This window comes from Rhizophagus irregularis, chromosome 6 (assembly GCF_026210795.1).
Source record: "Rhizophagus irregularis chromosome 6, complete sequence".
Taxonomy (NCBI): domain Eukaryota; kingdom Fungi; phylum Glomeromycota; class Glomeromycetes; order Glomerales; family Glomeraceae; genus Rhizophagus; species Rhizophagus irregularis.
In genome coordinates this window covers 2,381,887-2,397,585 of record NC_089434.1, presented here as the reverse complement: position 1 = coordinate 2,397,585, position 15,699 = coordinate 2,381,887, and the positions used below count along the sequence as shown (strand labels likewise).

At 33.4% G+C, this 15,699-nt stretch overlaps 4 protein-coding genes across 4 annotated transcripts; all 4 read left to right on the top strand.

Annotated features, from left to right (window-relative positions):
- Window positions 1-1,760: 1,760 nt before the first annotated feature.
- Window positions 1,761-2,878, top strand: OCT59_026260 (uncharacterized protein; the record flags this gene model as incomplete). The annotated part of the gene is made up of 2 exons (XM_066143057.1): window positions 1,761-2,749; window positions 2,815-2,878. 2 exons carry the CDS (start codon window positions 1,761-1,763, stop codon window positions 2,876-2,878), a joined length of 1,053 nt encoding a protein of 350 aa, XP_065992614.1.
- A 1,685-nt stretch (window positions 2,879-4,563) lies between these two features.
- On the top strand, window positions 4,564-5,665 carry OCT59_026259 (uncharacterized protein; the record flags this gene model as incomplete). The annotated part of the gene is made up of 2 exons (XM_025311761.2): window positions 4,564-4,647; window positions 4,718-5,665. 2 exons carry the CDS (start codon window positions 4,564-4,566, stop codon window positions 5,663-5,665), a joined length of 1,032 nt encoding a protein of 343 aa, XP_025168564.2.
- A 2,898-nt stretch (window positions 5,666-8,563) lies between these two features.
- Window positions 8,564-10,020, top strand: OCT59_026258 (uncharacterized protein; the record flags this gene model as incomplete). Its single annotated transcript, XM_066143056.1, has 5 exons — window positions 8,564-8,794; window positions 9,084-9,209; window positions 9,277-9,360; window positions 9,435-9,602; window positions 9,688-10,020. 5 exons carry the CDS (start codon window positions 8,564-8,566, stop codon window positions 10,018-10,020), a joined length of 942 nt encoding a protein of 313 aa, XP_065992613.1.
- Window positions 10,021-10,174: 154 nt separating this feature from the next.
- Window positions 10,175-11,531, top strand: OCT59_026257 (uncharacterized protein; the record flags this gene model as incomplete). Its single annotated transcript, XM_025329475.1, has 5 exons — window positions 10,175-10,411; window positions 10,475-10,608; window positions 10,859-11,154; window positions 11,224-11,369; window positions 11,442-11,531. The coding sequence occupies 5 exons, from the start codon at window positions 10,175-10,177 to the stop codon at window positions 11,529-11,531; spliced, it is 903 nt and encodes a 300-aa protein (XP_025168562.1).
- Window positions 11,532-15,699: the final 4,168 nt, after the last annotated feature.

Below are 15,699 nucleotides of genomic sequence, written 5' to 3'. Positions count from 1 at the left end.
GAAAAAATCGGTTTTGTAATTATCTCACGATCTATTGGTCCAATTTTAATGATCTTTTTTTTATTTTGCAGAAGGCGTGGAGAGCTACACGATAAAAAATTGTACATTGAAATTGGATTACTGAGTCACGAGATAATCGCAAAAAATACATTTTTTTATTTTCCCCGAATTTAAATAATGATTTTCACTACTTATTATACGGATCACGAATTAAAGAATTTTTTATTGTATCTTTTGAGTAATTCATTTTTTTAAAAACATATAAATTATATACAATTACAAATTCAAGTACTAGCTACATGATATTGAGTTATTATATAAACCATATATATATATTAAAAGATTAAAGTCTTTTTAATCAATATATTTTTTAACTTTATATATCTTCTAAGAAATCATAATTTTCAGATTCTCATCATATCATATTTCAAAAAAATAATTTCATTAAACTGATATAAAAGTTTTTTTCAATCACAATTAACAATATTCTTGAATTTTTTGACATCTTTATATCAACTAGTATTATGAAGCTGATGTTATATTCTTTGCATTTCTAATGCTATTCAATAATATTAAAAAAGCATTAAGTTTAATCATCTTATAAAAGATAGTTGATATTCAACTATAATTTCTTTCCAAATTATACTTGAGCTAGAACATCGAATTTAACTTGACAGATCGGATGACCTAACAGGTTGATCCAAAAAATTCGGGTCAAGTAGCAAATTTAATAACCTGATCTCAGGTCAGGTTAATTACAATTGGGTACCTGACCCAATCTGTTGATTCGATATATTTTGGGTTAAAAAAAAACATTTTGATGTTTTTATATATAAAAAATGCCAAAATCTGAATCTGATGTTTTTCATTAAATATAATAATAAAATACGTCTTCTTTTAATCAAAATGTCAAACCTGACATTTTTCATTAAAAAAAAATAACAAAAGTTTTTTTTAATTATAAATGTCAAATCTGATGTTTTTTCATTGAAAAATCTTTTTTTTTAGTTAAAGAAACATAAAATAATGTTTTTTTTAACTAAAAATATCAAATCTAATGTTTTTCATTAAATTAAATAAAAAAAAAGTTTTTTTAATGAAAAACGTCAGATCTGATATTTTTTATTAAAAGATATATAAAAAAATTTTTTTTTTAGTTAAAAATGTTAAACCTAACGTTTTTCATTAGGCGGCACAAAATAAATAAATTGGTTCTCATAACAAAATTTATTTGATTTGACCCGGCCGTCCGGATTTTTATTTCTAAGGATAAAAATTTTTTAACCAATAAAATTTAGTCATGTGTTCCACAATCTGACGTCCAATCAAAAATTTCATGTTAATATTATTAATATTGATTCTTTATTAACTATATTCCGTATAAACTTTTATTATAATAAATCAATATATTTGTATATTTATATATATCAAGTTAATTTTCGAGTTTTCATTCAGGTAATGAACAGTTTATAGTTAAGCAGAATTACTTTGGTGAATTGGCGTGGGAAATCATTTGGATAAAATATTATATATAGAAAAAAAAATGAAAATATAACCCCTTTTTGTTATTTTATATAAAGTAATATGAGTCTTGCATATACTATTATATTGGAAATCGGTCAATTACTCAGCTTTCCTTTTTGAGACTACGCCCCTAATAGAAATAAAATTATAGCAAATTCGCGATACATTATTAAATATAAAAAAACGCGAAAAGATGTATTTTCTCCAAATCTTTTACAAATACCTTTTTTTTGAACATGCTACTTGTAAATACTCGCATCTCTAAAGGGATAAGAATACTCCATGGATGGTACATCCATCCTATTTCTTGTGAAATGTCAATAAAAGATTTTTTTACAAAGCTAGTTAATAAGAAACTATCCTCTGAATGCAATATTGCCGTAACAAGTTCTGAAAAAATAGAACGTGTTGAATTAAGTGAAATACCAACCAGCATTGCAATTCAAGTCAGTATTAACTGTAATATCATAGAACTTACCAGAAATATAGGAATACATTTACACTATCGACTAAAATCTGATGATACTGAAGCTACTCAAGTACAATCAAACGGATTTACAATCTTGATGCAAAATGCACACAAATTCCAGTTGCATTTGCCAACATTTCCACAGTCAGAAAAGGTAAATCGTAAGCAAAAATTGCGTAATGATATTGTTGATTGGATCCACAGTCATGGCAGTGGGTGGCCCACTAAATTATGTGCTGACACGCAAGGAAAGGAATTTATTGTTAGCTTAACAGAAACAATTTGGTATATCGATATGCATGATCATAAGAAACTAGAAGAACGAAATTATCACATACCTAAGCTTTTCCTTGAGTTTTTTAGTCGCGCAAATCCAGAATCATACAAGCAATCACAAAAACCCTTTGATGCAAATGAATTAAACTTGCATTGTCAAGCTCTTGCTCCATATGTTACATTATCATGGATCTTAAGAGAAAACTTTAATTGGCTCCGTGATGTACTTGATGATTTCATTATTGTTATTTCGAATTATATTATATTTCTGCAACATAAACGTGATATTACTGCTAAGAATCATGCATCAGAAATTCCTATACGAACTATTAATCAAGTAACAACAATAAAAGTTTATAAGAAGAATATTTGGATAACACCTATTGATAAGAATAAATATTATCATCTTGAACAATCTCTCATCGATTTACTACCATGGGAACCAGTTGATATTGAAGAATACTTGCCAACTGATCCTATGTAAGTAAAAAAAATAATATTCTCAAAATATTTAATATATGATATTAATGAATAAATTAATGTAGGCAAAGAATGCGTTACATTCAGGGCTTATCTCATGCATTTACCTACGAAATTGGAGAGTACTAATTCAACTCAGGAAACAATGCTTTTAATGCAATCTTGATATGGAAAATCGATGAACAAGCTACTGAAATAAAGATTTTGCAAGAGAATAAACAGATTGTAAGTCAACTACAAGCTAATGCACCTCGTTATCATACACGAACAATGCGGATAAACTACCTACGTACATGTGAATTGCTTCTTCCAAAGGCCAAGCTATCATCATTTCGAACAATCTATAGAATGCTAACAGGAGATGTCTCAGCGGCTGAAACAGCAAATGAAGCAAGAGTTAATGAACGTGTTAAAATGTTTTTGGAGCTTGGAGATCCAGATATCACCATTAATCTACGTGAACATAATAGTGGAAAACCTAGCAAATATGATACTTTCTGGAAAATCGCAGCTCAGTTTCTTGAAGGAAAGGCAGCAGATGCTGTAACTGCTGTAGATGAACGTAGACATGATACAATTGTACATCTTGCTACTGCAATCTCAGTAAATGATCTTTTACACCAAATAGAGCGTGAATGCCCACCTGAAACACCAATCCCTAGTGCACAATGGTTGCAGTTACAATTTTGGTCTAAAAACCCAACTCGACTTAGTAGTTTACAATTCACTGATCTTTTACCTTTAAAATTTATGGTTCAAACACGGCAATTACGGGCTTCTCATCCTGATATCCACTATGCATCGGCATTGTTTCGCTATGAAAAGGAATTTGCTGTTAAATTTCGCAAAATTACAAATTTAGTCTTTTTGGATGACAAGCACCGTTGCAAAGTTGGAGAACCCGGATTTCCTGTTGTTGCAGTAGAAAGAGGAAAGAAGGTCGTAGTAAGTAAAGACTAAGGTTGCTTGCCAAAACCTCTCTAAAATCCTGCGATAAATTTCGGCAAGATTTTACTATATGTTTACTATAGTTTCGGCAGGGTTTTGGCAGTTTCGGCAAATGGGAGTTTCAGCATTTCGGTAAAGTTTCGGCAGGATTTTTAATATGATTTAATATAGTTTTGGCATTTTCCGTATAGGTTTTGGCAGTTATTAAGAAGGTTTCGGCAAGCAACCTTAGTAAAGACACTACATTCATAGTTGCTGATCATGATTTCACTAAAACAGGAATAATACCAAGTGTAGCAATGATATGTGATATACCTGAATCAATCAATATTGATTTCTATGCAGGAAAGGTATGCATTGGGTTAAAGGATCCAATCTTTCAGCCTTCTTCACCTCTTCGACATGCAACAGAATTATATAGTATACTTCTTGAAGAACAGCTTGTTGATAAGCCTGTACTATGCCTCTACACTGATGGTGGACCAGATCACCGATGCACATATGCCCGTGTCCAACTTTCATATATTTGCCTTTTTCTTGCATTAGATCTTGATTATTTTGTTGCCGTTCAAACTCCTCCACAACATTCATGGAAAAATCCTGTTGAGCATATAATGTCAATTTTAAATTTAGGATTGCAAAGTGTTGGCTTGATGCGAGCTGAAATGAATGATGAATCAGAGAAATTAATAAGCAAATGTGGCACAATGAATGAAATCCGCAAAATTGCCATGGAGAATCCTACCTTGAAAGAAGATCTCATTGATAGTCTTCAATCTCCGATCTGTTTGGTTAATGATATATTCAACCACCAATCTCTTAAAAGCTAACCCTTTAAAACGTTTACTGCAGCATCAGAAATAGAAATGGAGAAATTCTGGGAAACAATTCAGCTTGTGGATGATAGCGTTACCCATGAGGACCATACTGCAGAACATATAAAACAAAGGGTAAGTATTAAATATCAATTGAGTTTATACCTGCATAAAAAGAAACTAAATTAACAACCTTTGTTTGAAGTTGTTTCTACAAGAATTCATAGAACATTGTTGTACTGCAAGACATTACTCTTTTACAATCAAAAAATGTGGTGAATCTACTTGCACCATCTGCCGTCTTCCTTGTTGTTTGCCTGAAGATTTTGAACAATTGCATAGACTTCTGGATCCAGTACCTGGAGATGATTTGCATTATAAATCATTTGAAGAGTTGTATGGTAAACAAACAACGGAAGATCATAGACCTTCGCTTAAGAATGTCAAAAAAACAAAAGAAAAGATGAAAACAACAAAAGTAAAACATACTATGCCATTTTGCCCTTCTGCTGTACATGCAAAAAATGTTGGTATTACTGTAAGCTGTGTTGAATGTGAGAAGCCTTGTCTTTTATTCAGTGCAAAGAAACTTTCTGAAAAAGACAAGACAATACTTCAAGGATTTTTGGATACAATACTCTACACTTGCGGTATGTCATTTTATAATACGTATGATTTGGCAATAGCTATTCCACCAAAACAAGACATATGTGATGATATTACAGAAGACAATGGTGAGGATGATCAAGAAAATATGGAAAAGGAGGATGCTTCTAATAATGATGAACAGAACGAACCAGAAGACTTAGATAATAGAAATGAAGAATTTGAAATAGATATAGATAAAGAGCTTGATAATGCTACTGAGGATTCTATATATGAGTTATTTTCAAGAGTTTTCGTTAATGATTCATGGTCCTGTAGTTCGCCAATTGAAAAACCATACTACTCAGCCGGAATTTACCCAGATGTTTGCATTGAGTGTGGAAGCTTAGACGTCAATAGAGTAACAAAAGATGAACACCCACATTGTAGTGGCTGTAATAGCGATACTATTGTCTCAAAGAAACGTCTGAAATGGAAACAAGGTGGTAATAAAGACAAAGGGAAGCAAAAAAAGTTTAGGTTTATTTTTTTGGCTTGTACTTTGTAATGTTATTATAGGTTCGTTATTATAGGTTCGTTAATACGGGCCTGGTGTTTGCATTGCATGAATGAATTTTATTTTTAATAAAATGAAACTCATATAAAATACACTATAAAAAAAATGCGTTGCATGATTGATGATTGAATGCGTTATATGCGTACATGTATGCTAATAAAATTGGTTTATCACATGATATTAGATTGAGCATTTTTATTGGTTAATTATATGTATATATATAAAATAAAAATTTTTGGGTTACACTTCATTGACCCGGTCGGGTTATGAGAACCAATTTATTAGCTTTGTGCCGCCTTAAATTAAACAAAAAAAAAGTTTTTTTAATGAAAAAATGTAAAATCTGGCGTTAGAGTTCTGAATGGATCAGGTCAGGTCAGGTTAATTAATAAACCTGGCCTGAAATTTTTTTTCAGGTCAGGTCAGGTCAAGTTATATCAGATTATCTGTTTGACCCGACCTGAACTGAAACCTGAAAAATTTCAGGATTTTTATTAAAATATCAAAAAAAAATGGTGCAAAACATTTTTTTTTTGAAATATTGCGATTCACTTTTTATATTAAAATCGTATAAAAAGGTGAATCACAATACCGCAATTCACTTTTTATATATAAAATCAATATAAAAAGTGAATTCCAATACCGCAATTCATTTTTTATATATAAAATCAATATAAAAAAGTGAATTCCGATACCGCAATTCATTTTTTATATATAAAATCAATATAAAAAAGTGAATTCCGATACCGCAATTCATTTTTTATATATAAAATCAATATAAAAAAGTGAATTCCGATACCGTAATTCACTTTTTATATATAAAATCAATATAAAAAAGTGAATTCTGATACCGCAATTCACTTTTTATATATAAAATCAATATAAAAAAGTGAATTCTGATACCGCAATTCACTTTTTATATATAAAATCAATATAAAAAAGTGAATTCCGATACCGCAATTCATTTTTTATATCACCTGCCGAATTTTCCAGATCAGTCCTTGACCTAGATCCCGAATATTGTCTTAATAAAATAATATATTGTCTAGCCATGCGAAGCGCCTTAAGGCCAATTAAAGCTCCGAACAGTTCGGGCTAAACCGGGGAACTGATCCGAAACCGGCTCAAAATTCAGTTCAGTTCAGTTCGGTTTAATCCGATTTTTTATAAAAATGCGAAAAATCGAATAGCCGGCCATCTAGTGATCCTACAAAGTCCAACCATATATCATTGGATTCGTCTCGACGAGACGCGTCGAATGGTGGTAAGATCACGTCTCTAGCATCGATAGATCACACGTTAACTCACGATAAATGATTTATAAATAATTGGAATTAGCAAGCTATCTATCGGTGCTGAAGGCATGATCTTAGCACCATTCGACGCGTCTCAGTGAGACGAATCCAATGAATATAAATTCGTCCGTGTACGACCACTGGATGGCGAATAATATCAAGTTTCGCATTTTTTTAAATTTACGAGCGTTAAAAATTAAAAATTCCGATACATGAATTTATTCGTCGTCCAATGGTCGTACAAATATGAATTAGGACTCATTGGATTCATCCCGATGAGACGAGTCGAATGGTGGTGAGATCATGTCTCTAGCATTAATAGATCGTATTTTAATTCACGCTAAATGATTTATAAAAAATTGGCATTAGCAAGCTATCTATCGATGCTAGAGACGTGATCTTACCACCATTCGACTCGTCTCATCGAGACGAATCCAATGAGTCCTAATTCATATTTGTACGACCATTGGACGACGAATAAATTCATGTATCGGAATTTTTAATTTTTAACACTTGAAAATTTTAAAAAAATGCGAAACTTGATGTTTTTCGCCATCCAGTGATCATACACGGACGAATTTATATTCATTGGATTCATCTCACTGAGACGCGTCGAATGGTGCTAAGATCATGTCTCTAGCACCGATAGATAGCTTGATAATTCCAATTATTTATAAATCATTTAGCGTGGGCTAACGTGTGATCTATCGATGCTAGAGACATGAGCTTACCACCATTCGACGCGTCTCGTCGAGACGAATCCAATGATATATGGCTCGACTTTGTATGATCACTAGATGGCCGGCTATTCGATTTTTCACATTTTTATAAAAAATCGGATTAAACCGAACTGAACTGCTGGTTTTTCGGTTCGGTTCTTACAGATTTCGGCTCTAATCCAAACTGTCTATAATCCGGACCAAACCGACCCGTTCGGAGCTTTAAGGCCAATGCATGTTGGCATGTGTGACATAAATTAGCATGTTTTCGATCCTCGTTAAAGTGCATATGATGTAATAAGTGATACACCGCCCAAATCAGCTGTAGCTCTGTGTGACTGCTTGTGCGACAAAATAATGGGAATCTTACCACACTACCCTGTCACAATATAAATAGTACTTTAAACGTGATAGTACAGGTGATATATAATGCAGTGACAAATAGAGATCAGGCTAGTAAAAAAAAACTAAGTCCCTCAGAAACATAATAAAAAACGTAAACAGGTCAGCACGTGACCATATGACAAAAACATCACACAATAGTGTGGTAAGATTCCTCCAAAATAAATTTCACACATAAGAAATCGATCCCCAAAATATTTCGATTTTTTTTCCTTGCAACATTTAGCTGAATAATTTTTAGCAGAATAGCATTTACTGATATGTATATTGCTCTGGAGGGATGGCTATTTTTATTACATTTGACTGAAGCATATTATATAGCGTTTTACCTGCCTTAGTATAAGCGGTCAAGCAAAAGAATTAACACGTGTGAACGGGATCATCATATCAATCTGTACGACAGTTGATTTCTCATATACTGTACATAAAAGAATTTTTTCTCACCGATCGTTAACTTGTATACAAAAATTTCCATGGAACAAATTTCAAACAACTTACAGGAGATCGACAACAGCTACTTTCAGGAGATCGATCCACTTCGGTGGTCACTTATTAATTTTTTAGAATGGAGGTCTGAAAACTTGGTTTTAAATGACTGCAATCAAGAACACGGTGCGTTTAAGTCCTTACTTCAGAAAATTATCATTAACGACAAAGACAACATTTATAGACAAAAGGCACAGGGGCTACTTAATAATTGGCAGGTATGTTTTTTTATGATTAGATTCAGTTGACAGGTCAAAAGCCCACCCTAGTAGCTTTATGGATCCCTTTGAGTTCCGCACATTGGGTAAAATTGTCCCTTTGAGTCAATTGGCTTTTGGCAGGTCCTTTTGAATCAATTGCTATGACACACTGGTGTGTCCTTTTGAGTCGCCCAGTATTGATCCTTTTGAGTTCGTTGCAGTCTGTCATGTTTTGTATCTTATAATAGACGCAATTTGGGTTGTAATAAATTAACCATTAACGATTGTTATGTTCTTGAGTTTCTAGGATATTAAACGCTCTCCAGAAGTTGTGAAGTTCTGGAATGATCGCAATACTCAAAATCTACATGAAAAAATTCAATATGTCAAAACTCATAATGAACTGAAATTATTTCAGATTGAATCTGAAGATGTAAGGATTTTTTGGCTGTTGCTTACATGAACACAAAATTTAAACCTAATACTTTCTTTTATACTAGTTAAATTATGCTCTTGACCAAAGTAAAAACATGAACTTCACCGCAATTGAAGATAGAAGAAAGTCAGTGCTGGAAAAAGCACTGGTAAGCATTTTTTTGCTATAAGAGAATCTACAAAATGTTGGCTGTCTGATAAAGGTAATTTAATTTGTATTCAGTCCGACGATGATTTCATGCCTGCCTGTATACCAAAGCGGAAAAAGTTATCTCTTCCAAAAAAGGTTAGGATATTGATAAGGTCTTACGTTGCAATGAATTTTATGCAACCATTTTTTAATGATTTATTACATCTACAGAATAAAGAGTCAGTTGGTTCAGCTAAGAAAGTCGGTATAAGATGCATCCCTATGATTATAAGGATTTGTTACCATGAATTCTTCTCAAAATTTTTCTATTTTTTTGTGTAAACAGGCCAAAACCACGAAAGACACGCCATCCTCCTCCTCATCATCACAAGGAGTGCCAAGACCATCACCATCACAAGGAGCACCGAACGCATCATCATCACCAGGAGTACCAATACCATTTTCGTCAAGCTTAGAAAGCGCAGGGTCTAGTGCGGAAATGACTAGTAATATAAACAAAATTAATAGTTCCGAGCCACGTACTCTGCCTCATCAAAATTTTTCGTATGATACTTCATCAAGTTCTTTCGTATGTAAAGAACATGGTTATAAAGATGATACTTCTGAAGATGATCTCCTAATGAAACCCCTGTTGATATCACCGTCGATTGCAAGCTAATTGTCAAGAATATGTGCGTTAGATCAAAAATGGAGCAATAGCGTCGCTCATCAAGATATGTTGAAGAAATACATAAACAAGAGTATGTACATCTGTTGAATACTCCATTGATATATATATACCCTAGATGCTGAAAACTTTTTTTTACAGTCTAATGCGTTATAATATTCTTGATACGGCCAAATCTTCTGCAACAGAAGCACGAAATTTCTTCAGAAAGCATTGGGGTGATATTATTGGAACAATAGAAGAATTTTTAACGTCTAGCCCCGATGCAACATCATTAGCTCCAGAATCTGCTTCCGCTTTAACTTCGATTGACCAGGACATAGAACAAGACGGAAGGGCAGATGATGTCAAACAATATATAAAAAGTATATTGAAAAATGTGGTAAGTAGAGAAGGTTAGACTTTGATTTGTTGGTGATTCCTTATATTTATGTTTACTTCATAGAATATCGCGGAAAAATTACGTGATGTAATCAGAATAGAGTGTGAAAAGCTACGGGAAAATGGAAATACAATATGGAGGAAACGGGTTTTAGATTTGATGGAAATATTGCAAGTATCCTGCGTACTTCATATACTGTAATCTGATTTTGTTCTAACATTGAACTACTACTTTGCTATAGTTGGAAACAATTTTCAAATGGCAGAAACTGCCTCAAAGAAAATAAGACAGAAGGACATTACATAATTAAATTTGTTTCCCATATCTTTACCATGCTATTCGAAGATCAGTTTTTTTGGACTGTAGGTAGTAAGTTTAAGTCAAATTTAGCGCGTTGAGTAATTACTATTATTATTAACTTTATTTTGCTGGCTTGTGTTTCAACAGGGGTGAATCAACCTTGCAATGCTCTGCTGATCAGCTGAACCAATCATTAAGAGATGATGATCGACGGTGTACCGGAAATAAAATTGACGCAATTATATCAATGGTGGATTTTGATTTGGAGGTGTCAACTTTGGAAGTTTCAGGATCTCCATCATGTCCTGACCATACCCACTATGTTGGGGATAGAAATAAAACTGCCAAGATGCTAAAGATCATACTGAACTTTATTAAAGTCAACTATCCAGGCAATTTCGAAGAGTTTAAAAGAATAAAAGTATACGGCGTTCAAATATATAGTAAGTTCTATGGCTGGATCAATATTTCCATTATAAGTAAATTCAGATTTTCTTCATAAATCCATACAGATCATGACTTTTATATTTACAGCATGTGTATGCCCTTTGCTGGTGTATATTATTTTGAACTCAAAAAAAAGTTCTCTTATTCAACAATACCAGCTTTGCTCTTCAAAGAGTTACCAAAGTTCGCCTCAAACTTGTGGACGATGCGAGTAAGTTTTTGCATGAAATGTTTGAATACATATAAAGATATTGATTGATGTAATGTTATTCTCGAAAATTAGGATATGATTATTTCGAGTACTAAGAGTATAATGTCTTATATTACAAATCCTATTTCCGAATCAAGTGATGATGATTCTAAGATCGAATAAGTGAAAACTTCTCCTAGAAAAAAGAAGAATAATTAGGTTAAACTGGTTAAATCGGTGGATTGGTCAAAAATTATGTATATCTATCTACGTGTTTATCTCGTATTCTTTAACATACTAATATGCAGTGTAATGTAAATTGCATGAAATAAAAGTAGTTCGTATGCTATTAATCATATGATCCATATAATATTTTTGCTTGAAGATAAGTAAAAAATTTGTTTGTTTGGCTAATGCGTGTAATACATGCCTGTATAGAAATTTTTCTTTATTGGTGTTTCAGAACAGAATGTGCACATGATTTTTTTTATGTATATGGAATATAATATAACATGAGAATAAATGCGAAAGAGCAGAAACGAACCCTACTCATCCAATTTTAAGGGCGTGTTTCAACCTAATCTAATTGCGAGAGGATCGTCAAATGCCTTAGTAAAATCGAAGACCACAAAATTTTGATCTCGCAAATGTTTGTCAATAATCTTGGATGCTTTTTTTGGATCATCCGTATATTGTCGCACGATTCTATGGATATCGTCCCGGCTTCCTGAGCCTCGAAATAAAGCTAAATGGGTGATATTCTCGCGAATAATTTTAGGAGTTTGTGTATACTTCTGGCTCACATATATACTTGATACACCTTGATGTTGGCCACTGATAAAATATGGAACAATCCGATCCTGAATTTTTTTTGATTCAGCGCAAAGATCCTCAAAGACTACAACAGTGTTTCTATCTGGTGAGAACTTAGTTATATTTGGAATCGCATCTGCTTTTAACGCACGAAATGTTACATTCTCTCGATATGCTTTTGGACCCTTTGCAAAAATTTCATAGCAGTTTTTTACTAATACCCATTTGGGTTCATGGATATGCTTTCCGATTAAGACTAGATCATCATTTTTGACATACCGCACCCTTTCTTTTCCTTAAATAAACGTTGAATTTTATTTCCAAGAAGAAGATTAAGAATCATATTAGTTTTTCCACTATCTGGTCTACCGCAAATTAACAAATGAAAAGGAAACGCAGGACTTGCAGGGTGATTCATATTCTTTAAATTTTTGGTCTCGTTAAGATGATATATATAATACTCCATTTTTCTCATTTGGTTGGACTGAGCATGAAATTACTATATCGAAAAAATAAGGATTTTAATGAAATACACGCATTTAAAGTTTCATATTTATTCTATAAGACCCAGTTCTCGAAGATACTCTGGAATAACTATATGTGGATCTTTGTAATACCAGACATATTTTAGGTTGATGCAATTTTCTTCGCATAATTCTTTCTTGAATTGATTCCGCTCTTGCTGTCTGATGAAATTATTCAGGTTTCCTCTATGAAAGAATTCTATATATTTATCATGCTGTTCTCCTTGTACTTCGATTGCAAAACCATAGTGATAATAAGGAATGTCAAGTTGTAGCCCCATTGAATGCTCTGGTATTTTTAAGAAATCAGGCTTACGATTTTCTGATAGAGGGCCCAAATATTTTGTTAAGATTTGACGACATAGATTTTCACATTTATACTTACTATGCTACAATATGGACACCATGAGCATTTATTCACAATATTATCGAATTTTGCATACCATTTATGCCGATTTTTACAGATCCATAATAAAGGAGATTTATTATTTTTGTATTCTGTTGAAAGACACCTACCACCCCGAGTGAGAGCAATTTGCTTAGCATCATCAAGAGTATGTTTAGCCATACTTGCACAGTATGGACACCATGTATCAGAATGTTTTATACTACTAAGTGAGGACTACTATTGATGATTATATTGACAAGCCCATAGAAGTGGTGCGCTTATATTCTTGTATTCCACTGAAAGGCATTGGCCTTGTCTCGATAATGCAATTTGATTAGCAATTTCAATATCAAGTTTTGCAGTACCAGCACAGTATTGACACCAGCTACCTCTCAGAATAGTTAGTGGAGGAGCTTCCCATATATGAAAATTCTTGCAACGCCATAAAAGTTTTGTGTGTGCATCATAATACTGATCTGAAAGGCATTCTCCGTTATTTTTTTGTGCTAGAATTTTCATATCAAATATAGTCGGATTTCGCCCATCACAAGTAGGGCACCACTGGTTGTAATCTTTTATTTTATTTAAGTTCGCAGTCCATATATGCCCCTTAACACACTTCCACTGTAAAGGACTTTTATTGTCAAAATACTCTGAAGAAAGACATTCTCCATCTCTAGTACGAGCCAATGCTTTTGCAACTTCAATATTATTATAATTGCATATGCGACACCAATGTCCAGAGTCTTTAACTTAAGAAAGAGGCGAATACCATTGATGATGATTTTTGCATGTCGTCTGAATCTGACTGTCACCTTATAACAAGAAGTATACGATCTGTTGTGAAACACAAAGCAAATTTTTCTCATTCTCTTCCCAACCCTATTTTATTTTTATCACAAGCATTGGGCTTGATTAATTTGTTTGCTCATCAACGATATTGTCATATTACTAATTTATTTTTAATGGCTAATTCTTTTTCTTCTTTTATTGTGTTTACTTCAATACAATTTTTTGATTCCTATTTTTCTTCTCTTAATTAAGGACTGGTCTATATTGTCTATTCTTTCTTCCTTTAAGAAGGATTATATCGCATGCACTATTGCTCTCCTGAATTCTACCCTTTTTCGTTTGCTTCATACTCAACTTTCGAAGCTTCCGAACTTATCCCTGTTAGATGAACGTGTTCCTTTATTTAAATGCATGACGCCTAAAGCTTTTAAAGCCTATCTTCCTATCCTGCGTAAACGAAAGCTGTTTTATTTATTTCAGCTCGTTACTCCTCAAGAGACTCATTTAATCTCTTGGAAGGCTTATTATGACAACTTGGTTGGAAGACGTGATCCTGGCCTAAGGTTGCTTGCCGAAACCTTCTTAATAACTGCTGAAATCTATACGGAAAATGCTGAAACTATATTAAATCATATTAAAAATCCTGCCGAAACTTTGCCGAAATACCGAAACCCCCATTTGCCGAAACTGTTGAAACCCTGCCGAAACTATAGTAAATATATAGTAAAATCTTGCTGAAATTTATCGCAGGATTTTGGAGAGGTTTTGACAAGCAACCTTATCCTGGCCGTATTCCTTATTGGTACAAAGATATCCAACAAACTACCACTATACCTGACTCTAATAATCGTTTACTCGACGATTTTATCATCGTGCCTACGAATGACTCTTCATTTTATGAGTTGGAACCTTGTCTTTCCTCTCCTCCCACTACCAAAAATTGGATTGTTACGTTGGATGATCTCGGCTCTCCCATCTTCGGTAAACAACTTTTGGTTCAAGCAGGTCGTGGTACTTGTTCCATTGTTCATTGAATTTCTCCCAACTGCGAATCCTCGCCAGGCGATCTTATCAAACTTTCTCCTCATCCTGGTTGTGTTGCTCACATTCCTCTTCCTCCTTCCAAAAAACGGAATGCTGATTTAACTCTTTATATACTGTCAGTCTCTCTATAACATTCGCTCATTTTGCCTACTACAAATGAGCGGATTAAAACTACCACCTCCGAAGTAACCTCCCCCCTTTACTTGGGCTGATATTAAAGATGGTATCCGTCTCTATTATAGTAAATTAAATTTTGTTTCTGATCCTTCTCCTACAGATGCCACTGCAGCTTCCGCTATTCCTACCACTGTTGAATCTTCTGCTGCTGCTGTTTTTGTGAACTCTCCATTAGTTGTTTCTGCAGAATCACGTTATATCTTTTACACTAATAGGTCTCTTATTAATTTAGGAACTCCTGATGTTTCCATGGGCTGGTCTTAGATGCAAATTGTACTAGATGCTGGCTTTCCTAACTCCATTGCTACTTATGCGCATAGCATTATTTGGGATAATCCCTCTTTTTCTCGAGCTGAAGCTGCCGCTATTTACGCAGTTTTAACCATATCTTCTCGTGACTCAGAAGTTACTATTTATACTGACTCGCAAACTGCCATTGATGGCCTTCGAGGTTGCTCTTCCTCTGTTTATTCAAATAGCCGACTTTATTACAAAACTACAAACTTTGAGTTTTGGGCTATCATTGAATGAAACATCTTCTCTAAGAACTTGACTGTCTTTCCCGTTAAAGTTAAAGCTCACTCTGGCAATTATTTAAACGATTTTGCTGACT